The sequence below is a fragment of the Podarcis liolepis genome, assembly GCF_965112155.1.
Source record: "Podarcis liolepis genome assembly, chromosome: 5".
NCBI classification, from domain to species: domain Eukaryota; kingdom Metazoa; phylum Chordata; class Lepidosauria; order Squamata; family Lacertidae; genus Podarcis; species Podarcis liolepis.
In genome coordinates, this window is record NC_139556.1 from 100,040,478 (window position 1) to 100,068,308 (window position 27,831).

The window sequence follows — 27,831 nt, forward strand, 5'->3', positions numbered from 1 at the left end:
TCCCGCGCCGCGCTACAAGCCTAAAATATAAAAAAAACCCCACCCTGGCAGGCGTCAACTAGGCCAGCCCTTCCCGGCGAGGACCTCTCCTGCCGCTTGAGGGGTAACCATGGCGACCACTCCGGGTCCCGCCATGGAGGCCGCCGGGTGAGTGTCTCGTGTGAAGGGAGGCCTGGCGGGGCGGAGCGGGGAGGCCTGGCGGGGGTGGGAGCCCCACGGAGCGCTTCCTCGGGGTGGGCGTCATGCCCAATGGGCAATTTGAAAAGTGAAGAGGTCGCTGGTTACTTATTAAGTTGGAAGGGACCCCCAAAGGTCATCTAGCCCAACCCCCTTTTCAAGACGGGGATCTCAGAATCGAAGAATCCTTCGTGTCAGCGATGCCGAATTGGGCCACGGCCTAGGAAGTTCCCCCCGGGGATTTGAGGGGTTGGGGTGGCATCCGGGCTGCTGGAATGGCATCCTCTGCCAGAGACAACTGCTTTTTCTTTTTCATACATTTTTATTAGTTTTTTTATACATATCATTTCCAACATACATTTAACATAACTTCTTATACAATATTTTAGACTTCCGTCAACCACCTCTGATGATTTTCCGTTCTTTATTCTGCATTTCTTAATTTCTCTATTACTCTTAATTATCATTAACTAATAATTCTCTTCATAGTCTTTCTTGCAATATTTCAGATAATCCTCCTTACAGAATTTCTTCTACTAGCATAATCTGTTCATTACAATTGCTTTTCAAATAATTCATATATTTCCTCCAGTCTTCTAAGAATCTCTGGTCCCGCAGCTTTCGAATCCTTCCTGTTAATTTATCTAATTTTCCAAAGCGCTGCAAGGCTTTCTTCTTCATGAGGGGCATCTGAGACATGAACTTGGCAAAGGGCTCTTTCTGGGGTGTGTCTTGTTGCTGTTTGTAGACATTTTTGTGAGCCATCTCTTGTACTGAATGAGGCAGTGGGGCACATATATTTTAGATAAAATTATATTAATAATATATATTATATCATATAATAATTGTATTTTATTAATATGCACACACGTCCTGCTCCCTGGTTTCCCACAGGGATCTGGTTAGCCCCTATGAGAACAGGATGCTGGACTAAATGGGATTTTGGTCTGATCCAGCAAGATTCTTCTCACAGTTCCATTTTATCCTGCTCAGCTAGGTGCTCCACAATATTTGGTTTGATAATAAAAGAAAAAAAAAGTTTTGCTCTTTATCATTTTTAGTACATTCCCAACTCAATGTGTGCCTGCTATGTTCTATAAACTCGCATATAGCCCCTTAAAACTAGTTAGTGAACTTGTGACCTATCCAGACATGTTGGAATGTTTTTTAACATTTTTTTACTGATTGTTTTATTTTATAATTTCATAAATCGCTTAGAAGTGGTATATCAACTTTGTTAAATAAAATGAAACCCTGTTAATCTCTCTGTTTCCCCAAAGAGGGCACTGTGGGTTAAATTGAAGTGCTTCCAGTTTTTCTGGTCTTGGAATTAGTATCACTGGAACAAAAAAAAACAAAGACATGATTTGCATGGCAGAAAGAAGACCCAAGTTTTGCCAGCAAAAGTCAGCAGAGCATCCCAAGTAGAGAGTTTCTTCGTTTAATCCCTATCCCCCTTTTCCAGAGGGCTCGGTGTGGATGGCAACCATTAAGCATAAAGCAAAACTTATGCATAATGAAAACAAAACACCCAGTTAAATTAAAACGACTTAATGCCTGTTTAATCTTGAACGCCAGCCAACCCCTCCAACATTCCAGAGATGAGAATAAGGATTCTCTTGTGTGGTTATAATACTTTCCCATATGAGCCTCCGCCTACCCAACGTTCTGCATTCCCAAAAGCTCTTCTCATCCTGATGTATATATAATCAGTTACTTTTAGATCGTCTTTGCAACGAGCTGCCAATTAGCTACCAGGCTAAGTGCAAGGTCCTGGTCTTGGTGTGCACACTAGGAATACGGTGTGCAGTTCTTCCTCAAAAAGGATATTGTAGAAAAAGTTCAAAAAGGTCCTCCAAAATGATAATGGGGATGGAGCGACTCCCTTATGAAGAAAGGCTGCAGCAATTGGGACTTTCTGGTTTATAGAAAATGCAAGAGAGGTGGCATGATAGAAGTACTGTATTTTTCGTTCCATAAGATGTACCAGACCATAAAACGCACCTAGTTTTTAAAGGGGGAAAGCAAAAAATAATCTGCACAGAGCATGTAAGCGGCTTTCGCTTTTCTTGCTTTAAACCCTTCCGTCCCTCCTCCCGCTTCGCTGTGAAGCCAGCAGAGCAAGAGCGATAGCTGCGCAGAGCCTCTTCTGCTGGCTTCCCAGCAAAGCGGGATGAGGGACGAAAGGGAGCCCTTACAAGGGAGCGCTGAGCAGAGCCTGGCAGCGGCTCTTGCTGGCTTTTCCGGGAGGTGTGGGAAGTGACAGAGGGCAGTCCGTCAGTCCCTTCTCCCACCTCGCGGAAAAGCCCCCAAAAGCCGTACACATGCTAGGCGCGGCTTTTTAAAGAGGCAAACTGGTTGCTGCATTCGCCCCATAAGACGCACACACATTTCCCCTTACTTTTTAGGAGGGGAAAAATGTGTCATATGGAGCAAAAAATACGGTATATAAAAGTATGCACGGCCAACGCTCATATCTCTAGAACTTGTGAATCCCTCTAATGGAAGATTCAGGGCGGATCATTTACGCAGCACATAATTCAACTGGAACGCACTCAGAGGGCAGTGACAGCTACCAACTGGGATAGCTTTAAAAGAGAATTAGATAACTTAATGAAGGTTATCAGGGTCTACCAGCCATGGTTGGAGGGAGTAGTGCTGAATACCAGTCACTGGATGCCACAGGAGGAAGAAAGGGCTCATGCACTCAGGTCCTGTTTGCAGGCTTCCCACAGGGGTCTGGGTGGCCACAGTGGGGACAGGATGCTGGACTGGACAGCCATTGGCCTGATGCAACAGGCTGTTCTTCAAGTCTTGGGCAGAGGCTTTTCCAGCTGATGCTAGCAGTGGAACTTGAAGGTGCAACGTTCAGGGCCCACACGCACACAGCAGCAACCAGTTTGGGGGATGGTTGCATTCTACTATTCTGTTTGCATTCTAAATGGCGAATACTGTCTTGTTTGGCTAGGGAATTGACTATCCAGACACCAAGGCTGCTGCCTCTGGATGCGGTACGATTTTCTGCTCTACTGGAGGACTGCGTTGACCAGCTTGCCATTCTTGGCTTCATCATGCCAGTTTCCTACGAGGGCCGCAAAGATGTCAGCGATGTAAGTACATCACAGACTTGTGAGAGGGAAACTGAGGATGCATCCACACTCTTTCCCCTGCCCCCTGCCTCCACTATTATCAGGATCAGCCCGATAATTTTTGCCCAGCATCCTACTGTTCTGGAGTTGTCTCTTGCTATTTTTATTTATTCTTTTGTTCCTTCTCAGTCTTACGAAGTTAATCTCCCATAATGTTATAAATCATCCTGCTCTTGGGCAGCCCAAAGCTTCATTCTACCTAATAATAATAATAATAATAATAATAATAATAATAATAATAATTTATTATTTGTACCCCGCCCATCTGGCTGGGTTTCCCCAGCCACTCTGGGCGGCTTCCATAGAAACCAAAAATACACTAAAATATCACACATTAAAAACTTCCCTGAACAGGGCTGCCTTAAGATGTCTTCTGAATGTCAGGTAGTTATTTATCGCTTTGACATCTGATGGAAGGGCGTTCCACAGGGCGGGCGCCACTACCAAGAAGGCCCTCTGCCTGGTTCCCTGTAGCTTTGCTTCTCGCAATGATGGAACCGCCAGAAGGCCCTCGGTGCTGGACCTCAGCGTCCGGGCAGAACGATGGGGGTGGAGACGCTCCTTCAGGTATACTTTGCCCTTGCCATCTTTCTCAACTGCTAACTCACAAAAAATATGAAGCTTGTAATATTGACTCAGACCAATAATGCCTCTTGCTCTGTCCCATCTTCTCCAGGGGTTGAGAACCTCAAGCTTGGGGGCCAAATGCAGCCTTCCAGGTCTTTCTGTCTGGCCCTCAAACTCTCACCAACCCTGATTTGGATGAAAAATATTCCCCAACCCAATCTGCTTTGACTGGCAACAGTTCTCTAGGGCCTTTGAGGCAAGGTCTCACGAGCCTTGTTAGTCATGCAAAGGATGTGCTCTACTATGGAGTTTTCACCTCACCTCCAGACCGGTGATAGTTTCATTTTCCCATGCAAATCAGCGTGCTTCAGGTGTGCATTCATGCAAGGGCAGAATCACATGATTGCTGAGACAGAGAATGTTACAGATGTTCTGGCTGTGCTCATCAGATTAAGCCCTGCTCCATATTTCCCTCATTATACGAGATCTTGGTGGAGTGTCAGGCCTAACAAGCACAGCAGCTCATCCCTGGTAGCTCCTGCCCCATGGATCAGTTGCCAAGACTGAAAGTCCCTCCCTCCCCACAGCTGTCTAAATCCCCAAGCAGGAGAAAAGGAGAAATATGTGCTCCAGAACACCTAGAAGAGCCTCGATTAGCGAAACCCAGGCTCCATCTGGGTAATTTCAATGGTGGCTTCTGGTAAGCCCAGAAAGAGGGCAGGAAGGCAAGATCTCCCCACAGTTTGCCTGCAGCAACTAGTCCAGCAAGGAGAGAAAGCATGAGAACCACTTGGGCAACCCAGTCAGATGGGTGGCATATAAATAATACCATTATTATTATTATTATTATTATTATTATTATTATTATTATTATTATTATTAGGCTTCCTCCTGATCACTTAACCACAGCTATGACTGCTTTCCTTCTTTCTCTTTTCTGCCCCTTATTTGCAAGGATCTCTTTTTGTTGCTCTTCAGCTTAACGATACAGAGGTCCAGGGCGTTCTTGCAAGCCAGAAGGAGCTGAGCGCGAGGTACAAGAACCTGATGGACGCCCGGGCAGAGAGTCAGGCCAAGATCCCCACTGAGCTGGGCAAGATTGCGGAACTTGGGCGGCAGCTGAAGGACACCGGCAATGAGCTGAAGAGGGCCAACTACCTTTTCACCATTGCCACAAAACAGAGCGCATTGTCCCCAGAGAACCTCAAGAAGATTCAGGCGGACAGGTGAGACCCTTCAGTCAGGCAATGGGACACAGGATGCTTATCTGCGCTGAATTCTTTCAAGTTCTGATTTCAGGAGAAATCCTTACACTTTCTGTTTATTTGAGGGTTTATACTCCTACCCAGAGTGTCTTTTTGAAGGCTTTCCCCCATGCCTTGCTTCCCTCGCCCTGAGCATGCATTGGGGCTCCCTCCAGAGGTCAAGGCTATCCCCCTCAGGTCCACAGCTGGGGTGTGGGTGCCATGGGAGACTTCCCCTCTGCGACTGGCCTGAGTGCACGGCCAGTGCTACGTCATAAAAGGCCTGAAACGCGATCTGGTTGGACCCATCGCTAAATGGCTGGAAATCTCGCCTGTCATTTTGCCTACTGGGCTAAGCACTTCCTTCCTTTCCTGCCAGGAAATACACGAGCGACGTGATTGAAGACGTGACAGAGGAAATGCTGGCACTGGGAACCTTTCACTCCCTCCAGTTAGCTGTGGACCTGGAAAATGAAAAGAAGTTGAACCTCCATAACCTTGTCCTCAGGTTGGACTTTTATTTTAGAATCTGCCTCTTTTGAACTTAGGCTGACTAGCGCAACATTGCCCACACTGACTGACAGTCACTCTCCAGGTGCTCAGGCAGGGCCTCTCAGCAGCCACTAGTGCCAATCCTTAATAAACAGAGAGAACGAGCCAAAGAGCTCCACCTTACAGCTGCTCCTCACACAATAAACGGGCCTTTGCTGTGGTTCCACCACTGTGTCTGGTGGAGTCTCACAGAGCAGGACCTGCCACGCTAAGGGCTCAGCGCCCAGTGAAGGCCAACCAAATATCAGGGAGTAAGGAACTACCAGAAGTGCCCCATCAGCGGATGTCAGTGATCGAGGTGGAGCATAAGGGATCAGGTGCTCTTTTAGGTTTTTTGGGATTTGTGAATTAACACAAGACCCTTGAACCTGACCTAGTAGTGAATTGGCAACCATCACAGCTCTCTCAGCAGCAGAGGGTCGTGCTGCCAGTAATTTCTATTTATTTCATTTAATCTGCTCCTGTGAGCTGTCTGGCCACTGCATTCTGCACTAGTTGTAGTTTCTGAATCAGATACTCATAAAGGTAAAGGGTAAAGGGGCCCCTGACCATTAGATCCAGTCGTGACCGACTCTGGGGTTGCGGCACTCATCTCGCTTTACTGGCCAAGAGAACCGGCATACAGCTTCCGGGTCATTTGGCCAGCAGGACTAAGCCGCTTCTGGCGAACCAGAGCAGCACACGGAAACGCCGTTTACCTTCCCGCTGGAGTGGTACCTATTTATCTACTTGCACTTTGACGTGGTTTCGAACTGCTAGGTTGGCAGGAGCAGGGACCGAGCAACGGGAGCTCACCCCGTCGCGGGGATTCGAACCGCCAACCTTCTGATTGGCAAGTCCTAGGCTTGGCAAGTCCTAGGACGCCACCCACGTCCCCAGATACACATAAAGCACCTTAATAATAATTTTAATGTTTGATGTTTTACTGTGTTTTTAATATTTTGTTGGGAGCCGCCCAGAGTGGCTGGGGCAACCCAGTTGGATGGGTGGCATATAAATAATAAAATCATCATCATCATCACATGGCCTGTTTCTTGAGTTTGATAAAGCATCTGCCAGTTTGCTGCCAACTGACCAGAGGGAACTCTGGGTGCATGCCCCAAAGTCCCCTTTCCGGCCTAAGTCTCGATGTGCCCCAGGAAACCAGGGATTTCCTTTCCCTCCCCTCTCGCCTTCTAGGGAAGAGATGGGAAGGAAGAAGATAAAGAGTCTCCAGAAGCAGCTCAGTGATGTCAAGAAGGAAAAGGAGTTTGAGCTACAGGTGAGCTTTAGGCAGTCACACCCTTCAAACCCCCCTTTGAAATGCAGTATGAAATTAATAAAATTAGCACCCAACAGGTGCAGCTCAGGCTGCAAAATGGGCTCTGCACAGCAGAAAGTTTCCAAATCTAGGGAATGCAGCAGAACACATAACTAAATGCCAGCATTTATTTGTGGATTTGGGGCTTATCTGGCTTTAAGAAAGGGTTCGATAAAAGACCTGGAGGCTCAGATCTATCAGTGGACATTGGTCATCACTAAAAAGTTTTTTTCTGATTTGTTGTTCTTTGGGACAGTCCCTCCTCTTGCCGTTTTTTAAAATAGCAAGGTATTGTTGGAGCTGTCTGACAAGGCCCTCGTCTCCTGCCAGTAGGCAGGGCTGGTCTGGAGGGCTGCCCAGGCCCTCCCCCTGGGGAAGGTGTTGCATGATGTTGGCCCTGCCTACAGATTCAAAGGGAGGTTTGGGCGTTGGGGTTACAGCAACCAATCAGAATGCCCCCTGAGAGGCTTAAGAGAACCTCCATGTTCAGAATACTAGCTGTGTTATAGAGGAGGGATAACAAACTGAGAAGGGAGGATGCTTGGTTATTTCTCAGAGGCAACCGAGTCCGGTGCTGTTGGATACCCATCACTGGAATCTGTGGGCCTTTGGTCTGATCTTTTTTTTTTACATCTCATTTGCATTTGCTAACATCAGAGTCCAAGTGTTTCTGGCACTGAATTCTAGGACCTTAATATAAAGCTACACTCCTCCTCCATGGGTCACAACTATCGTGAGGCTGGCACATACATGGATTCCTGTGCTGGCAGGACTCAGTTGCTAACCCCCTCTTTCCAAGATAGAATTCCTTCCCATGTACTTTTAGCAGCTCTAGTCTCAGACCAAAGCCCTCCCCCAGCTCAACCCACGACATAGTGCTGAAGGCTTTGCCTGCTGAATGGAAAATGTGGTTATTCTGCAACAGTCTGTCCTGCACTAGCTTCAAACAGGCATGTTACAGTCAATGGATCCTGTCTGATCTTGAGTTTTCCTCTTTTAAAACTTACAACTGCCTAACAGGATGCTTATTTTTCAGCCCCAAATACAGTAGTCAGTGAGTCAGACCTTAGTGGCAAAACAGAAGTCATCCTTAAAGGCCTAGATATCCCCGAGATAGTCAACCTGTGTCTGGGTGGGCTCATTTTTTGATAAAAGGGAAAATCCATGCATGCAGAAAAGTGGCACACCGGAGAAAAGGAATCTTTTGTACAGAGGAGCATTCAGTGATGTAAACCCCCATCTGGAGTGGTACAGTCCAGACATGTTTTCTACCCGTGAGAAGAAGGCAAGCCCATCCATACCCTGGCAAGGCAAGGCAAGGCAGAAGCCAGTTCAGTCTTAAGCAGCACCTCTGAGGATGACCACAGACCAGCACATCAAGTCTCCCTTGCTTGTAGTCCTACCCACCCACCCGCCCACTCTCTTATTCCACAGAATCGGAACGAGATGATTGCATACCTCAAAGACCAGCTTCAAGAGATGAAGGCTAAAACAGACATGGAGAATCGTTATGTCAAGAAGGACACAGACCTCCAGGTGGCTCAAACAAAGAATAAATGCTTTGAGGCCGAGAATGATCTGCAGAATGAAATTGAAGTAAGCACTTTGCCTTGGGCCATATGCGTTCGTAGGGAGGTGGTCTGCAGTAGAGTGTGGGGCATGCCTTAATGACATATGTCATAGAGGCAGCCACGGTTCAGCGTCCTGGTATAGACTTTTCCCAGCAGCGTAACCTGACTTTTGGTTGAGCACCCTCAACCCAAAGAGGACTACTGTGTGGTTGCTCCAGAGGCAACCGAGGAATACTAACTATTTTGGAGAGCTGAGTCCTCCTGATGCCAGAAAAAAGGCTTGTGCTGAACCTTAGTTCAGATTAAGTGAGCAGCAGATGATCTAACTCTCAATCGAGTCAAGGGCTAACCTTGGTATTAATAGAAAACTACATTATACCAGGTCAGACTGCTTCTCCATTCAGACTGGCAGAGGCCCTCTGAGGTCTTGGGCAGGGTCCTCCCCATCACCTGCTACCTGATCCTAAATGGCAAGGAGTGGGATTTGGGGCCTCTTGCATGCAAATTTAATGTTCTACCCGGCTCATATGCAGGATATTCTTCTTGGTTTTCACATTCAATTGACTTAATCTGGTTCAATTGCCCAGTGTTCTCAGTTTCTATTGGTCTTCTTTCAACCTTCAATCACTGTACGGCTAGCCAAGTCATGACATGGGGCTGGCAGCAGTAAAAACGAGGGCAGAATTTAGGGATGGCATCAGTGACGATTATTTTTTTGTACAGCTATACTACGCCTGGACCATAAACTCACTCTGCAACATGGCACAGGGCTGTGGGGCATGCACTCCCCGGGTCTTCAGGGCAACCCTCTTGGCATTTGCTTAGAACCAAATAAAGTTTGATGCAATGTCTTTCTCCCATTACAGAAATTGAGAAATCAAACTGAGCAGGAGATAAGAGTCCACATGGACATTGAGAATTTCCTTAAGCAGCAGCAAAAGGTAGGTGGCACAAAGCTTTCTGGTGCCCCATTGAGCTCAGAGATGTGGGACCCGTGGCACTCCAGCTGTTGTTGGATTACAGCTTCCATCTGTCCTAACCACTGTTCATGCTGGCGAGGCTGATGGAAGTTGGCGTCCAACATCTAGAGGCTGCAGGTCTTCTTTTTGTGCTATAACTTTTTGTAATGCCACCCACTCTCCAGCCAACTGCTAGATCTACTTCCTTGTTCTTCAGAGGTTTATTTGATCCCCACCCTTAATCCAAATCATTACTTTCTATTGACATACACTTCCTATGGGTTGAGCTAGCAAGTGGATCCAGACCCTACGGTATCTAAAGATCAGAGGCCTAGAACCCTGAGGCTGAGCTGTACCACTTTAAACTGCACATGGCAGGTGTGTTTGTGCGTGAATGTGGCTCATACGATTGCTCTTCCGTTCAAAATACACCCTGCACAATAGATGTCTCTTTACTTTGTACCCCATCTTTTCGGGCAAGCGGAATAGAGCCGCCAGCACACAAGTTGACCACCTCAGGGGCCTCAGACAGAAGATATCTTGGGGATGGAATTCATAGGGAACTTCAGATTTAGAAAGCATCTAAGGTGCTGCACACAGCAGCCTATTGCCCATTCCAGTTCCCCGTGACTGTTGTTTCTTCCCCGTATTGCTGCTCCTTACACACACAAGGGCACCACCTTGTATGCACAGATCATCCCCGTTCCCTTCAGTTGCTCTGTGTACATACAAGAAATGACACAGAGCTTTGGCTCTGAAATTGCGTTCCGACAGCAACAGAGAGTTAGACAAGGTGATAAGCTGATCATCCCCAAATCCCCACCAAGCACCTCATTCTGCAAGTCCTCCAATATCATGTCATTGCATGAGGCGCTGGGCTCTAAGCCATGCCCTGGAATGGTCAGGAGACAAATGCGGAGTGTTGTGAAGTGTCCACCTGTGTGTGTCGCAGAGCATAGAAGAGAAGCTGGAGTACTGGATGGACAAGTACGAGAGGGATACAGAAGCCAAGCAGCAAGAGCTCAATTCCCTGAAGGCCTCCAGAGCAGCTGACCAGGCAGCGCTACAGGAACTGGCCAAGCAGGTAGGGAACAAAGCTGATGGTCAGGCTCCTTGGTCCGTTGGTGATCCATGGCAGCTATATGTGGGGTCACTCTATCCACACATCCTCACTGCTGCTCCAATTTGCTATGGACCTTAGAAAGCTAAGGAAGGAGTCCAGGGGTGAGAGGTGAGAGCGAAAGCCCACCTCCAAGCTCAAGTTAAAGGTGTCTTTGCATTCTACAGTGTCTTATATGCGAACAAGCTATAATTGAGGACCGGAAGGAAAAGGAGAGTGCAAGGAAGAAAATAGAACAGGATGCTCTGGAGTTGAAGAGTATCCTGAAGGTAAGATGAGTCAATATAGCCTTACCTTTGGAGTCCTGGGACTAAAAATTGGAAGCGGGGGTGGGGAGAAAAGCTCTTCCTCTTCTGCCCCTCTCCCAGCATGTGGAGCAGATCATCTCCTTTGCTTTGTATAGCCCCCCCCCCCCGATGTTGCTGAACCACCCCTTGCTGGCCATGTTGACTGGGGCTGAGAGTTGCAGTGCAAATCGCTTGGGGGGGGGGCACCCGGTTGGGGAAGGCTGCTCTATCTCATGGCTTCCCCTTTCAGGGCTCCAGATCTCTAATTCTTTCATGTGCTTTAAAAATGTGCCAAGCGGGGGGCATGGTGGCAGAATCATCTGCTTCTGTAGGGGTGCTTGGAGGTTCTCTCCAACCTTCTCCAGCGCACTTCTCCCTAACCTAACAGCCATTTCCTCAGATAAGTATCATCAGCTAAACAAGAAGCAGGGTCTTCCCCGGACCATCCTTGTATGGTAAAACAGGCAGCCACAGATTGTGTCGCAAAGAACAGTCTTATCTAGCCAGAGACCAGCACTTTCAATTCCATCAGCTGCAGGACTGGCCTGGAAGAGGGGAAAACATGCATATAGGAAAACAATATTAAGTGAGGCCTGAAATACTGTGGGATCCATAGCCATTTCTGTAGCTCTTTCTAGCCAACAGTTAGCTAGGGTACAGCATGAAGTATAATTTGCTTATCAGTTGTTTACATGAATAGCAGACCTTGCCGTACCACATGAAGAAGCATATTTGAACAAGCGCAGAATCTGCTCATCTAGGCATGACCATATTGCAGAAGTGAGCAAGAGCCTTGTGTTTGGCTTCACGGATAGCCAAAACCCAATCCTAGCCACCCATTTGCTCTCCTCAGTGCAGCAGTAGCGTGCCTTTGGATGTTGGCTGCCCAGGGACATTCTGCAACAGATGTCATTTATTTCCCACTCAGATGCTTTCTTGGAGCGTATCCAAGGCTGCGCCTTTCTGCAGCTTGAGCTGGCAGCGTTGGGATAAATGTGGGCATTAGATGCTGTGGCTGACTTGGAGCAGACAGGCAGCAGATGGAACGCTGGACTCAAGCCAGCCCTGCTTCATTAGAGAGGTGGGGGTGGGGAGCCTAGGGGAACTGGGCTTGTTGCACAGCAGTCATTTCTGGGAGCCCATTTTTGGCAAAGCTTGAGCAGCAGCTGGAAGGCAGTGTGGGCACCCAGTCTCTCCTTCCTGCATGCACAACCCTTCTCCTCTTCCTTGCTTTCAGCTGCAGGCCTGGTGGAGAGGCATGATGGTCCGCAGATTCCTTGGCCCTTACAAGGCCCTCAAAAAACTCTGGGAAGAAGAGCAGCCGCCCAAAGAGAAGGGGAAGAAGGGCAAAGGGAAACCTGGAGCGAAGAAGAAAAAGTGATGGGAACAGAGCCCAGCTCCTGCGCCATCTCCACACTGGGCATTTGGGCAACACGGTTTTGTGGGAGGAAGGAACGGGACAATTGTAGGTCTTTGCTGAAAGGATCAGAATTAATAAAAGCTTTTAGCACTCAGCTTGAGCCAGCGAGATCTTGCTATTTTGGTCCCAGTCAGCAGAAGAGTATTGAAGCTGCTGGTTCTATTTTTCTTGCTTTGAAAGTGAACAGGCCATACCAACATTTTGTGTTAATTACCCTGGACCATACGATGCAATCTTGTATCTTGTCTCCCCACCCTCTGCTCGAGCTCAGGAAAGCTGCAAAGAAAAATGGGTCTGTCATCTCCACAGGATTGCTCGTGTAATTTACCTTTTTAAGCTTTAACTGCATGGAGACATACCATGAAGAATGTCGCTGGTGATAAGTGGACATCAAGGGTGCCAAACGGAATAAAATGTTGGGGGGGGGCAGATACTGATGCCCCAGATAATGAATCACAAGACCATTTAAATGGCAATGTCCATCAATTGGGGGGGGCAGCTACCTCAATTTTTTTATTGGGGGTGGTGGTGGCTGAAGTAACCTTGGACCCTAGGAGTGGTTCCTATATATTGGACATGTACTTGAAGACCTTAGAAAACTAGCAAAACCAAGTAGTTATTAATATGACAACTACTCTAATAATCACACATACTGCATACGCAGAATAGGATACCAACTTGATCCTACAGGAATTTGATGAGCCCTTGGGAGCAGCAACACATTTGATGTTGTGATGTTGAACAAGCAAAGGAACAAGGCTGCTTAACCTCCCTCTCCCAGGAGAGAAGCAATCAAGGGCACGTGAGAGACTGGACAAGCCCACTGCGGAATAAATGCTTCTGTTCACAAACACAGGTTTTAAAGCTTCAGCCTTTATTTCAAATCACCCAGGTTTGAAGTTTATAATATCATGTGCGCTAGAAATTGACTGGTAGCATACAGGCAATTTAAAATAAAGTACATGATATTATGATGTTTATATAGTCTTTGAAAACTATGGAATGTATTTACAGACATACAAATACAGGAAAGAACTTCTTAAAAAATCCTTTAGCTATACTACTAATTACACGTTTACAGTCTGGAGAAACAACAAGAGTGAAGTCTTTATCCTCTGGGCTTTCTGCCGAGTGCCAGCCTAGAGGAGAATGAATATGTGAGAGCTGGAGTGCACTGAAAATGGAGGCTTTCAAATCATCTGCAAAACATGCTTAGGGGGGGAAAAAAACCCACCCAAATTTACAGGATATCCCTCCCACTGCCCAAAAAACAAAATTAAAAGAACCATTCCAAGACATAATAGCACTGGTCATTACTGAACAGTCATGGAAAGATTCCTTTAAATATTTTGTGGCAGAGATTTGTCAGGAAAAGCTCCTGCACAAGCCCTCACAGAGGAGAGTTTGCAAGAAGCTGTTCTCTTGGGCACATTTAATGAACTGCGCCAGAAGTCAGTGCATTTGCTTTTCCTGCGAGTCTGCCCTCTCTGATTAACCAGCAACAAAAAGGAAGGCAAGATACTCTCCATCTACCCAGAGGTGAGACTGCAATCCATCCCTAGGACAGGCGGAGGCTATTGGGCCTGCTCTAGCAAGAACTTGCAGGGGCTACTCAGAGCAACAAGGTGAGTTTGCCTTCCATGAAGCAAATTAGTTTTGACCCCCATCTTAATGTCACTATGTGGTGGGAGTCAGAAAGCTGGACAAGGTCTACTTAATACAGTGTGTTTTGGTGCCCATTGGGACTGGCAGGGTGGGAGGCAGACAGGCCAACTGTGGAGGGGGGGGGGAGATACAGTGAAATGCCCAGCCAATTCTTAGTGGATATACAAGAAAGCAGGGTGGTTGGGAGGGCACACTGAGGTTGGGGGGGACAGTGCCCCACTTACCCTAACACAGGCTTTCCCAAACTTGGGTCTCCAGCTGTTTTTGGACTTTAAGTCCCATCATCCGTAGCTAGCAGGGCCAGTGGTTGGGGAAGATGAGAGTTGTAGTCCAAAACTAGCTGGAGACCCAAATTTGGGAAACCCTGTGCAAAGGGATGAGCCAACACTGGATAACGGATGGACTCCCTAGCCAGTGTTCATGGGACAAGCAGGAGAGATCTAGCTTGCCCACTGAGTGTGCTGCATAAATAATTGTTCACTGGGTCCTTTCAGACAACCAGCTTCATTTGGGATAATATGATTGTGCACGCAACATCTATAGTTCCCCAAATATCAAGGGAGGGGGGTTGTATAAAGCTTTAAAGCTCATTTTGCACTGCTGGAGGAAATAGAGACCAAATTATGCAAACAGCACAATCCTTTGCTGGAGCAGCCTTGAATGAACGATACCCCTTGCAAGATGGAAATAAAAGTGTCAGTTCTGGAATGGAAAACCACCTGATTCTCAGAATAGTCACGTTTGCCTGGGACTGCTTGTGGACAGGTAACAAAAACAGAAGGATTTATAGGAACCCAACAGCAAGCACCATCTCTGGAATGGGGGATCTCTTGCACTGATATTCCCCAGAAGAGGACAGCCATCTATTGTTGCTTCAACACACAAAATAGAATTCTATACACTTTTCTTAAAAAACAAAAACTTTTTTCCACTGAATACAAGGAAAAAATTGCACATAAATATAACAAAACACAAAAATTCCCAAGCCATTTAAAACTAGCAACAGAAAACTCAAGTGGTTTTTCTTTTTGGTATAATACATAAAACATGCCATCGGCTGAAAGGACCTGGATTTCCTTCACGCTGTTAATGTCCATTCATGGAACTCTTGCCATCATGAGATTATAATAAAGTGAAGAGACAAAATGACGCAGCGACACAAAACAGAGCATTTGTGTTTGTTTGTTTGTTTGTTTTAAAAAGCATGTCATATGCTTTAGCCCTGGTCATAGGTGGTGATTTGCGTGGGAGGCAATACCACCACATTGTGCTTAATTATTTCCTGGCAGTTATACCCCTGGGCATTACTGACTGTCCAGGCAGAAGAGCCCCCAGCTTACCAGCAGACCCACTGCAGCCCCACACAAGGGCAGCTGCATGTCTTTGGCAGGATGCAGTCCTTTCTGGGTCCTCTCGCAAAGCATGCTAAGAGTTTCTGGCCCTTAAGGGCTTCGGCCAACCACTTGCATGTGTCCTGCTGGAATGGGCTGGGAGCTTCAGCCGCACTACCAAACACTGCTGCTTCTCTCCTGCAGTTAAAGATGACCTACACAACCGGGCTGCAGGAAATACCGTTTCTCAACCCACCGTAATATACAGACTGAGCTGTCTAGGTAAAAGATTGACCTTGACATGGTAGAAGATGCTTTTACAGTATATGGTGATGAACTTGCTAATTTTTGGTAACTGGGCTGGAGCCTACAAACTGTTATATGGTTTTTTTAAAAAAAAGAAAAAGGTGTGGGAGTGAAAGACTAACCTTCATGAAATCTCTCCTCTCTTACCCACCTCGCTATGCTAAGTTTGCTTCCCTCCACTTTGAGACGGTCCAGCTTGCATAAATAACAGAAAACCCAGAGACGTGTACAAAACAAGTGGCTGAGAATTGGTGAAGCAGGCACAGCAGCAGAACTGGTGAAGCATCTGAATCAGAGGTCCGCGAGGTGGCAAACGGAAATGCAAAGGAAACCGGGAGAGGGCTTTCAATGCTGCTATTGCATCTGATGTAGTTCCTCAAGAATTGCTTCTGGCCGGCAACACCGCACCCACAAAACACGGCACACCCAGCATCAGCAAAGAGGCAGGCAGGCAGTCCTGTGGCCCGTCCAGCCTTGAGGCCGTCCGAGCTAGAAGAAAACTGTTGCTTCAACCGTATGCTACTGTTTTGCTAAAAATATTCTTTGTGTGCTTCAGAGGAGAGTTGGGAGCCAGGGGTCATGAAGCAAAAAGGAACTAAGCAGCCTGCAAGGACACGAGAGCCTAGCAAGGCAAAATTAACCAGGAAGGGCATCAAAATAGTAATGAAGTGATTGCAGAGGGCGTGTGAGAATGGCAAAAAGGACGATGTCCACCTAAAGCCCAGGGAAACCAACAGGAAAATGACATTTGTGCTTTGTTTCAGCACAGCGCCACCCGGACACTTGGGGAGAGGAGATGTATGTCAAAAGCAAAAACACAGCCAGCCTGAGGTTCTTTTCCAGATTCCTCAAAATCCATTGTCTACACATCTCAGCTGAACTATTCTATCACCTCCTCCTGCCATCCCTCATTACATTCAGTGTTTTCTGCTCTATTTTGTGAACCTCACATACAGGCCACAAGGGCCTCTCTTCCCCAGGAATCACTGCCGAGAGCAGTGCCTTGCATGGGCGCCACAAGAGAACATGCTGCATGGAGGCAGCCAAAGATTTCGCTGCCCCCAAGTACCCCCCCCCCAAATCCTCTGTGATACTGCAAGGGGCTATAGGGCGTGGCTCTGAAGCCAGCACACAGGCTTGCTCCCTGCTGCCCAAATATTGCTCACCTACGTGATGACATGGTTTGCTTCTGCATTCTAGTTACCCAGCTCCCTCCCTACGGTCCTTCTCGGTCACAGAATCAGCATAATGCTTCAGTACATGACCACCAATTCCCACAGCTGGCTCCACCTGGAAACCTGTTAGCATCAGGGGGAGGAGATAAGTGTCTGAAAGGCATTCCAGTTGGAGAAACAAGACATGAACCTCAAATTGCCCATGAGAAGGCAACATCCGGGGCAGGAGTGAAGCTGCAGGAACTGCACGACTGCCAGTCTGCACTTCTCAGCGCATTTTTACGGTGCTTGCTGGGCAGATCCAGTCTTCAGAAACTGCTAACATGGTTTTCATCTGCCCTGCACACTTTCCAAAGCTACAGGTTTTGAACACATGAGAGAAGCAATGAATAAAGGGGAAGGGTAGATGGCAGAAGAATGCAGAAAAGGAAATGCTGGATGATTACCTTCATGAAAAGAATTACCCTTAAAACTGTTCTTTCAAATCCACCAAAGAACACTTTTTTCTCTTTCTGCAACATTGGTCTCCGTTTACTTCAATAATCCACTTTCCTACCCAGTTAACAGATCATTTTTGAAAAGCACAGGTCAAGGGCTCTGCTATTTTACCTCCAAACAGCAGTTTCTTTGTAGGATGATTTGACAATGAAAATTAAAAGTCGTACCAGGAATTGCTCTTTCAGGAAACCGCGAGTTACCAAGTTACGAGTAGATGGATGCTACAATTAATTTCTTGCGCTGTGCTGGGACACAGAATGCCAGAGGAAGAACCTGTGAGAAAAAGTATTCCTATACATACGTCCGATGGGAGTGATGTTGAAGCTAGAACATAAGCTAACTCTTAACTGTACGCTTCCAAAGTCCTGGCTGAGGAGTATGTGTGTGTTCAGGTGGGTCTAATCCACAAGAAATGCCCTGTGTGCTGAAACGAATGAGAGCATTGCAAAAAAACCAAAATATATTTCCTATCTGAATACGACATACTAGCCACCCCACATATGGTGTTTTTTCGGGGGGGGGGGTAGTTTCAAAGGCTCCCACTCGCTGCCCCAATTCTACTGTGACCTTATTGAGAAATGAATGAGAGAGGAGGTGAAATCTACCCCTGGTTCCCTCCCACGTGTGCAGGCAAAACTCACTTTACAAAGAATTCTTTTCTCTTTAAGTTCAATGGAAACTTTTGTGACCTCCAAAAAAAGTGGAGAAATGAAGCAAAAATTATTCCCTTCAGGAATCCCGGATACAGATTTCCTCCTTCGAACGCAAGGTTGCCTGTGTCTGGACACGCTGCCCCAGCAGTCAAGTCCGGGCATTCTTCGGCTTGGCCAAGGACAAAGCAACAAGGTCTTGGGGGTCACTACACAGCAGCCAGCTGATTCTGCTGCTGCTGCTGTTGCTGCTGGTGGTGGTGCTGCTGTTTTGGGGGGGCCCGTTCCAGAAGTGCCTGTACAGTCTCTGCCACTCGCGTCAACCCTCTCTCTTCTAATATGTGCAGAGGCAAACATAATCGCTCCTACATGGGAAAACACAAAAAAGACATAAAGGAAAAAAAAGGGATGAAAACTAAAACAACGCAAAAAAAGGAAACCAAATTAAAGCAAATGTGTGTGTGTGTATGTGTGTGTGTATGTGTGCCAAAAATGGAATGTTATAAAATGGAGAGGGTGGTGCAGCTCAGCAGCGGAGCTCATGGTCTGCATGCAAAAAAGTCCCACGTCCAGCCCATTGCATTTCTGCTTCTAAAGGGGCCTCTTCTCTGCCGCTCCGCCTAGGCAGAGCTGGCTTAACACGGACCAGTGCTCTGACTTAGAACCCAGGCAGCATCACATGTTCAAGCCTCTCAGCTGTGGCAGCAATTAAGAAGCTGGCTTAGGAAGTATGCCTTTTGGGGGGAGAACTGTGGGGTTTTATTAGAATCTTAACTTTCATTTTGGGACCTTCGAGGTTACACCTGAGAAACGCAACGGTCCCAAGCACTAAAGGATGAAAAATGCAACCACTGTGGTTTCTAATGCACACAATTTCTCAGCCAGTAGGACAATATTTGTCCATCTGCCCACCCCTGGCAATCAAATGGCTGGTTCTGGTTCTTTTTTAAAGCTGAAGGCAATCACTGGGCAGCAACACTATTCCGGCAGAAATGCAATATGTAGTTTGGTACTTTATGAACATGGAAGTGACGTGCAAATGTGGCATGTGGCGTGCATCCTTCTTTTCAGGATGCATTCCTAAGGAAACACATCTCTGAGCTGCCCACCGCTGGATCGGACAAACAGCTGCATGTGTGACACAGTGAACAACAAGCCAGCCAGACTCCAGGACAGGAACTTTATTTAATCAACATGTTAAAAAAAGAGCAACCGACAATCAACCCCCCCCCCTTCCCCCACAAACAAGACACACACATATATAAAAGGAGAATTATAAAGGTGAACATGAAGGGGAAGAGAAAGTCTTTTTTTCTGAAGTTGGATGGTATTAGACGTACACTTTATATGCAAAACCTGGTACAAAGAGTACAAGCCAGAGAAGCACTTTTCGTTTGCATAACATGTGAATGAGGAGAGATGGCAGGAATTTGGAAAAATAACCTTTTCTCACACACTGGTTAATACCTGTTTAAAGATGATGGCTAAACTAGCAAAAGAGACTGGAGGGGAGTCAATACAAGAGTCTGGAATGCTTTTCTTTACGCATTTCCAGCATGGCAACATCTCCCCACTCCCTTCAATCAACTCACAGCTAAGAAAGTCGGTTTCATTGAGCAGCCCATTTATTTCCACAGGCACTCGTTTCTTTTAAAATATTCCTAAAACTACCCCCAGTAGAAACAGCTTTTCAAAAATATACAAACTACAGTGTTCCAACACGCATTTATCCACGTAACTGAGGTGCTCTGTTTCCTTGACTAAGTCAGGGTCGACTCCTGTACCCCCTACTCCTTGCTTGACTGTGAAACTGCTATTTCAGAGCGGTCAAGAGGCAAGCTGTGGGACTCCTCTGAGAACACACTGCAGGTGAGCGGTCAAATACACACACACACAAACACACACACCCCAGAAGAGCAGGGGCATTAGTCTGTAGCAGCAGAAAGTGCATGAGCACCTTAGAGACTAACATTTACTGAGGTATCAGCTTTTGAAGGACACAATCTGCTTTATACTGTATTTTTCACCCTATAGGGCGCACCAGCCCATAGGGCGCACCTAGTTTTTTTTGGGGGGGGGAGAAAGAAAAAAATATATATTTCCCCCCCAGGCGCGGGGCTGGGGCAGGGGAAGCCCGAGCTTCCCCCGACCCCAGAACAGGCTGCTATCCGCAAGCCTTGGGAGCCCGCGGGAACTCCCGCCGGTCTCCCCAGGCTTGCGGATATCTGCCCGAAGCCCGGGGCGCGCTCCGCTGCGCTCCCCGGGTTTCGGGCTGCAGGCTGCTGTCCGCAAGGCTTGGGAGCCCGGCGGGAACTCCCGCAGGCTCCCAAGGCTTGCGGATAGCTTCCTGAAGCCTGGAGAGCGAGAGGGATCAGTGCGCACCTACCCCTCTCGTTCTCCAGGCCTCAGCGAAAGCCTGCATTCGCCCCATAGGATGCACACACATTTCCTCTTCATTTTTGGAGGGGGGAAAAGTGTGTCCTATAGGGCGAAAAATACGGTAACTGTCAGGTGTAAAACTCAAGCCACTCTTGAGTATCACATTCCCCAGCTTGACAGGTGAGGCGTTAGCCTCAGGGCCGAGGTGACAGTTGCTAAGCAGATGCCGCCCAGCCTAGGAAGGGGCAAAAGGAAGGCATTGTGGAGGGGAGTGGGAACCCAGGAAACTCTTAAAGGCGGCAGTGGAAGAGGCTTGGGGGCTGTGCCACATGGGAGGCGACTGAGAGCAGAATTTGTGGGGAAGGACCCCAAGCGCTGGTGACATTTAGAGCCTCTATCTCTGTGATTATTGCACAAAACGTAAGAGCTCATTGTGGGAAAATGCTGTGATTCAGCCGGCTAAAGCTCAGACACCAGCATCCTGGCTGATCGACGGTCAAGGGCACTATTTTAAAAGGTACGGGAGCACCACCATCCCTCTTAAAAAAGAAGATACAGTGCTCTACTGCAGCCTTCACCAAGCTGCTGTCCTTCAGCTGTGCTGGCTGGGACTGATGCGAGTTGTAATCCAAAACACATGGAGGGCACCAGGTTAGCAAAGGCCGCATGGTGGCTTAAATGCAAAACTGTTCTGCATGGGCTGGCCCACCCGTGAAAATCCTGACAACCCCTTTGGAATAGCAGGGATCATCTCAGCAATCAGGTGGTTTGCAAAAACTGGACACATGCAATCACTGCATGTGTTGCAACTCTTGCAGGAGCAAAGAATACTCCTGCTTGAGAAACTTGTCTTTTAACTTTTTAAAAAAAGATTGCTAGCCCTTATTGCTGTGAAGATATGCTTGAGATACATTTTGGGAAATGACTGCTGGAAATCTCTGAAGGTGGCTGAGTAAGATTTCAGTCAGCAAGACATCAGTGCCGTGTACAAATCACTGCCTTTCCCCATGGCTGGCAAAACCAGAATGAATTCTGCAAGCCTCTCCAATCCACACAATTTTATATAGGTTGCAGAATTCTGGGTGCAGAATTTTAATTCTTTTCATCGCAGAAGACAGAAGGCACCTAATGAACTCTGTCAGCTGAAGCCTGAGTCATGGGGCTCCTTCTCTTCACTCCCCCCACCCGTCCCCTAAAATTGGCTTAAGGGGGGGTCAGGAGAACCCCAGAACATCGTGGAGGAGGGGAGGAGGTATAGATCCATCTGACAAGCTGATAGGCTTGCACAGGTGGAACATCTGTAACGGAACCACACTGAATCCCACACACATTCCCGCTTTGGCACCTGCACTTTTAGTGGTCTGTCAGCGCACCTGGTTGTGACTATGATGGCCTCCTCCACATACACAATGAGATGCAGAAAGCTTGGGATTTCTGGCAAGCAGAGCAAGCAAACCAGGCACTCAGCCCCAACGCTCCCTGAATTCAGCAAAATGCCTCTATAAACATGGACTAAAGGGGATCAGAAAAAGGTAAAAAAAACAAAACCCCAGACCTAACTCAGGTTAGCCTAAAGTGAGGCAGAGGCCAGATATAATCATAGCTACACCTGCAGTAATGGACCAAACATTTTGAGACAAGGGGGATGAGCGCAAAAATAATACCCATTCATTCAAAGTGGAGAAAGGTCTTTTGGTAACACTGTCTTCAAGAATTCACAAAGGCAGGAATTCTGCTTGCTAGGAGCTTTCCCATTTAGGAATCAACAGTCATAAAGCACTCATTAATTGACAGAAGAGGCCAATTCAAAAGCTATTCAAACGCATGCAACAAGGTTAGAGAATGATGTGTCTGTTCATGAGCCTAACTGCTTGTGTTCCACTTTCATATTCTTATTTTCACATACGGGGAGCAACTTGCTGCTCTGACACTCATTCTGGGCCTAAGATGCCCCCCTACTTTGTATTTGGTTACAGCAGTACTTAAATGTGCACATTCTTAAAAACGTAACTGAATTTGTTCTTGCTTTGTGGAGCTTTTGGCTCCCAGCCAACCAGAGCAGGACAAATCCTAAAACGTGTGAACTGGTGACTGCCAAGCTGAGGCAATTCCAATGGTACACCTCCCCAAGGCAGAAGGGCAAACGCTTGTGCTTTGAGATCCACGTTAAGAGCAAAGGTCTCCCTGAGAAAGGCAGGAGCAGAGTGCATGGATAGGCAAGAAAGGCTGAAGCATCAACCCGGCTGGTACCTGAGCTACACAAAACTAGACGAGCCAAGAAGCCATTCTGTAAGGCTGGCTGAAGGTGGTGGAACGAAGCTTCGGTGCTCCATCCATGGGGAGAGGGAGCTGTTAAACTGGGAGGTGGGAGCAGGCAGCTGTCTGGCGAAATCTTAGAAGCCAGACTGAGCAGGGCTTCCAGGGGCTAGAGTTTCAGTGGGTTAACTTACTTACTTTCTCCATCCCTGGTTTTATTACCCCACTAGACCCTTTCAAGGCTGAGCACCAGCAGAAATATTTGGACCCCAGCTTCACCAAACCACAACAAGGACAAATCCCATCAGCCCCAAATGGGAACTGTCCAGCTTGCTGAACACTGTTACACATTGTTCGGAGTATGTCTCTAAACATGAAAGCACCTAATTAATCAGTAACAGTGTGAACGGTATTTCAGATAAGGCGCTGCTCCTTAAAAGTGCTGTCACTATTTATTGGAAAGCTACAGGACTGGTATTAAAGCTGAGGATTTCAACAACTTGCTCATGTGCATTTGCTAGAAAGACAAATGCCTCTCACTCTTAAAGAAGTGCACGCCTCTGCTCTAGAGACGTTGCCTAAGATTCTTCGTGACAGCAGAGATCAACTGAGAAATCCTAACGGTGAAATAAACAAGTCAATACATTTTGTGACATTGGCACCCATGTGTGCAAATATGAACGTGAGCCCAGAAGGAGGTGAGGAAACGCAAGGCAAAGGGTTGCATTTTCCCAGTGCTACACATCACCAATAGCACTAACAGCTGGTGCAGACAGGATTAAGGTAGCAGACTTGCTGGTACAGATATTTGCTCACACTAGCGGTCTGCTCAGCCTGAGCAATGTAACAGCAAAGAGGAACTTGTGTAAGTATTCTAAATAAAGTAGAGATCACTAGAAAAAAATGGCATGCTGTGGATTTTCTGGTCTAAGAAGATGAGAAGCCATTTGTCATGAGCCCCTCCTGCATCATAGACCATCAGTGCAAATGCTATAATGCCACTGTAATAAAACCTGCATTGGCTGTAAAAACCTGCAATCTCCACGTTCTGCTGTGCAACACAGCCTGCTCTGCAAATCTAGCAGTGCCTCAGAGACAGGAAGGAATATTGCCCAACTGCACTGCTTGAAAATAAGGCCTCCGATGCTTAGGCTTGAGGTTTCTGAGGAATCCTGAACAATCGCCACTTTTTGTTTTAAAAACGATGGTGATATGCCTAGCATTTGGAGAAAAAGGTGAAGATGCATTTCACTGTTTGTTTAATCCTTAAGAAACCAAAGGAGGTCTAGATGTAAAAATCTTATGGTGAGGGAGTGTCTCCCTTCAACACTGTATCCCGGTTTTTCAAGTGTTCCGTGAGTTCCAAGAATCAAATGTCCATCGCTGTCTCTACCAACCCTCCCTCCCTCCCTCCCTCCCTCCCTCCCTCCCAAAGGAAGTGGGTGAACTTCCTGTTCTACAAAAATATCCACCGTTGTGCAATTAAAATAGATTTCTACAAAGTGTAACCCCCCTTCTGTTTTGCATAAAGTATTCCAGCCACATAATATAAGGGAGCTTTCACTTATCTAACAGCAAATTCTGCCTGACTAGGTCATTATCAGCAAGAGTTTTTCACATCACACAGAGCAGATTGCTGGTGGATCAGGAACAACGTACACATACAAAATTCTCGACTGAAACACAGACCGTTTACCAACCGCTTGGAAGAGCTGGAGTTAAGTCCATGGCACCCTTGAGCTTTAGCTAGAGGAAAAAGACCCAGCGATAGAACACACAGAGCATTAGCATCAGAGCACAGTAAAATGCCGCAAAGCCACACAGCTGAGTGGAAAGGGAGACAAGATTCGGTTCTTCTGAATCTGCCCCCAGAGAAAGAAGAGATTCTACTGTCCTTTTAATGCTGAGGTTTAGCTGGAGAATGTCAGAAGGGGAACAGAGTTTGTCCTGTCCAAAGTGTGAGCAGGAAGGGAAAACAGACAGAAAAAAATTAGCGTCAGTCATCAGTCATGCAAGAATCCACGAAGTAGACAAGAAAGCCCAGGGTCATCCATTTTTCACAAAAGGGTCCTTCAGTGTTCTTACCTCTATTCTTATATTGCTGTTCAATTGGAAGAAAACAGCCATAAAACATACTGGCACAATCAGGCCTTCATTTTTCAGGAAGGGGTGTTATTTAAACTGGGAGCGTGGTGCATGGAAAACACCCCAAAAGTGCACCCATTTTTGGTTGGGAATGCAAAGTTGGTCTCTGAGTGTAGTATCCTGCATAGGTAAACCAGTGTACCATCATGCAATACGTTTCATTTTCATTTTTTTTTTTAAAAAGTTTGCAATTTTTGGACTTTTCACTTTTCTCCCAGCAGAGGTGGTGGATGGTTGTGGGGGTGCAAAGCACATCAACCCCCAAATGTATTTCTGTCGCACTGTGCCCACTAAACCACTTAGCTAAACATGGGCATGCGGGCACGGCAGAAGGGGAATGTGGCTCTATGCAAGATGCTACCTTTAGAGAACAGCTTTAAAAAGGGATCTCATCTGCCCTCTCAAAAGGTAAGTATTTCTACATAGGACCATGCGAACACCTCTCTTTTTATTACTGGTACAACACAAACCCAACGGGAGGCACCACATGCCTGTCCCAGGTCCAACACAGTGTGTGTGTGTGTGTGTGTGAGAGTGAGAGAGAGAGAGAGAGAGAGAGAGAGAGAGAGAGAGAGAGAGAGACCAAGTGGTACTTGGTGCAGGCAGGATCTCTTATTGCCATCACTGCCTGACATGTTCCCCAACAGTGAAGAGTATAGACCAGATCCTGTTTTGCGTAGAGCTCTACATGTGCTTCAGAGTCCCTATAAACTATAAGAAGCAGCAGTTTTTATTTTAAAAGGATAAAGGATCCCCAATTCTCTAGGTGTAGGATCTGAGTTCTGCCAAATTTGCACAGATTATGGGTAGGATTCACCTCATGAGGCCCGTCATAGGAAATTGTGCACCGATACTTCCACTTGTGCAACAAGGCATTTCCGCCCTGACACTGGCTCTGGGTGGTCAGGAAGAACCCCAGAACAGCGTGCAGACAGAGGGAAAGGCGATGTGATATTGTTCCATTGGGCAACCTGGAATGCTTGTGCTGATGGAAAGATTGGGAGGATGCAGTGCTGAATCCCACCCCATGTGTATTCTTGGTTGTAAGAAATATACTTAATTAAGCTTCCTCAAAATTGTTGGGGGATATATTCTCAAAATAGCCAGACTTCAGTTTGAGCATCCTTTGTTATGCTGAGTTGGGCAAAGTGCTGGATAGGTCACTGGTGTCAATCCACAAACTCACAGACATCTGAGCAATGGCGAAAGTGGCTGGTCTCTGGCTCCCGGGTGTCTCCCACCCATCTCCCCAACCCCTGTCCTCACTCCTATTCAATGGTCTTCGGTCCATCAAGCATGACTCTTGCTCTTCCTTGTGATGGCTAGCACCAGCAATGCCTTCAGGTCACCGACTGAGCCCCAGCAACATCCTTGGCTTGAACCTACTTGACACTTTCAGCTTCAACCTGGTCTACACAACCTTCTGCTTCTCTCCGGTCTACACCAAAGCTGAACAGAAGCGGATTCCCCCAAGCAAAGAAAATGGCTTCCAGCCTCATCAGCTCAGCCACCACCACGACTCAACTTGAATTGTCAGACTGCAGAGAGTGCTGCTGGGTGAGCTGAAGAGCTCTTTCACTTGGCCTTTTGTTAACTCCAAGGGGCAGCCAACTCCAAGAGCTATTACTATGAAGATGAGAATGAAGGCCTTTCAGCTGGCAAAATGGGATATGGAAAAGATGCACAGAAGGCGGCAGCAGAAGACAACTCATTTATTCCTGCTATGTTCCAAACTCAAAACACATGGGACTGGCAAACTGCAACCTGAAAGTTGCTTGCAGATCCTGGCTAGTTCAAGCACAGCTCCTGCTTCCACTCTTCCTTATCCTGCCCACAGGGAACGGTCAGGTAATGGCTAGGGTCACGCAGTGGAAGCAAGAGGGGCAACAACAGGAAGGAGGAGAAAGAGAGTGCAAGCCAGCCAGGCAGGGGGACAAGGAAGGCTGGGGCTAGAGGTATGCATCTGGGCCTCTCTGAGGATAGCAGGTAAAGGGGACAGCAGGTAACACATGGGGTGGGGGGAGTTGAGAGGGGATTTCGGTGGGAGGTTTGTGCAGTAGGCTTTAAGTCCTTGGCTGGTAGTGGATTTTATATGCCGCTTATGGAGCGTGAGACTTTGGCATCTCGATTATACACCTGCCAAATGCTGGTTGTTCAAAACACACAGACAAGTAATAACCCGACACAGTCAATACCGCTCTTCACGGTAAAGATCTAGGGATCTCTTGGCAAAGCAGCTGTTTGTAGCAATTATGACTTGGCTATCATCATGAGGTGGAGAGGGGACCATTGCCACCAGAAACAGTATTACAGCACTTAAAGACGTAACGTTTCACATGCAATGTGATGAAACCAAACGACTGAAAAGTATCTGTGCTAAAAACCTGCAGCACAGACGGTCAAGCCTCGTTTTTGCACCAACTGGGCTGCTCTCTGAAGGATGGTGAGCAGAATCCAGAAGCAAAAGGAGCTGACAATTGGACTAGGATGTGCTGAATGTCTGCAGTGCTGCCTTGGAAGAGTCTCTGCCTAAAGTCAGCACCTGCAGCAACTGGGAAGATGAAGTGTCAAGTCCAAAAATTGTTATCGCAGTGTCCAGATTAGGATGTCAACTGCTGAATATAGGAATATATTATTGGATACCTACCATCAGAGACCAGGTCAAATGTCACAGGATCTAGCTGCAAACATATCACTTTAAATAAGTGAAATACAGTCAGCTAGTCCTTCCACTTCTTCTCATATACCATACATCACAGTAGGTCAGTCTTGGGACTATGGTTTTCATTGGAGTGACCCCAAAGTTTCTCTCCAGACCAACCCCCCCCCCTCAAACTACACAGTGCAGAAAAATTCTGCCTGTAGTAGCATCAAGTATGATATTCTGGAGCACTCCTGCGCTCTCTGGCATACCTACATCCAACTCCAAGCATATCTGAGGGCGTGGGAATGATTCAGAACACAGAACCCCATTTGAATAGCCAATGGTACAAATCTTTCGTACAGCTGAATTTTCATCCTGAGTACAGTCTCCGAGAACAAGTACCAGAAGGTATAAAATAGGTAGACTAATGAGATTA

The 27,831-nt window shown here is 47.0% G+C and overlaps 2 protein-coding genes across 5 annotated transcripts in view; one reads left to right on the plus strand and one right to left on the minus strand.

Moving 5' to 3' along the window:
* Positions 1-51: 51 nt before the first annotated feature.
* DRC9 (dynein regulatory complex subunit 9) lies at positions 52-15,729 on the plus strand. 3 transcript variants are annotated; one of them, XM_083504415.1, is made up of 10 exons: positions 52-147; positions 3,146-3,287; positions 4,872-5,119; positions 5,517-5,645; positions 6,869-6,950; positions 8,424-8,585; positions 9,427-9,501; positions 10,472-10,603; positions 10,807-10,908; positions 12,164-15,729. In XM_083504415.1, the coding sequence occupies exons 1-10, from the start codon at positions 110-112 to the stop codon at positions 12,305-12,307; spliced, it is 1,254 nt and encodes a 417-aa protein (XP_083360541.1). In that variant the 5' UTR covers positions 52-109; the 3' UTR covers positions 12,308-15,729. The 3 variants fall into 3 exon arrangements, with proteins under 3 accessions (XP_083360541.1, XP_083360542.1, XP_083360543.1); XM_083504416.1 differs by lacking the exon at positions 52-147 and adding an exon at positions 251-273; XM_083504417.1 differs by lacking the exon at positions 52-147 and having other exon boundaries at positions 4,849-5,119.
* A 3,408-nt stretch (positions 15,730-19,137) lies between these two features.
* LRCH3 (leucine rich repeats and calponin homology domain containing 3) overlaps positions 19,138-27,831 on the minus strand; it is a gene marked incomplete at its 5' end in the record, with an annotated part of 84,980 nt that continues 76,286 nt past the window's right edge. For both annotated transcript variants that reach the window (XM_083504064.1, XM_083504065.1), the window contains one exon: positions 19,138-24,553. In XM_083504064.1, coding sequence (XP_083360190.1) covers positions 24,353-24,553 — 201 coding nt within the window. In that variant the 3' untranslated portion in view covers positions 19,138-24,352. The remainder of the gene's footprint in view (positions 24,554-27,831) is intronic.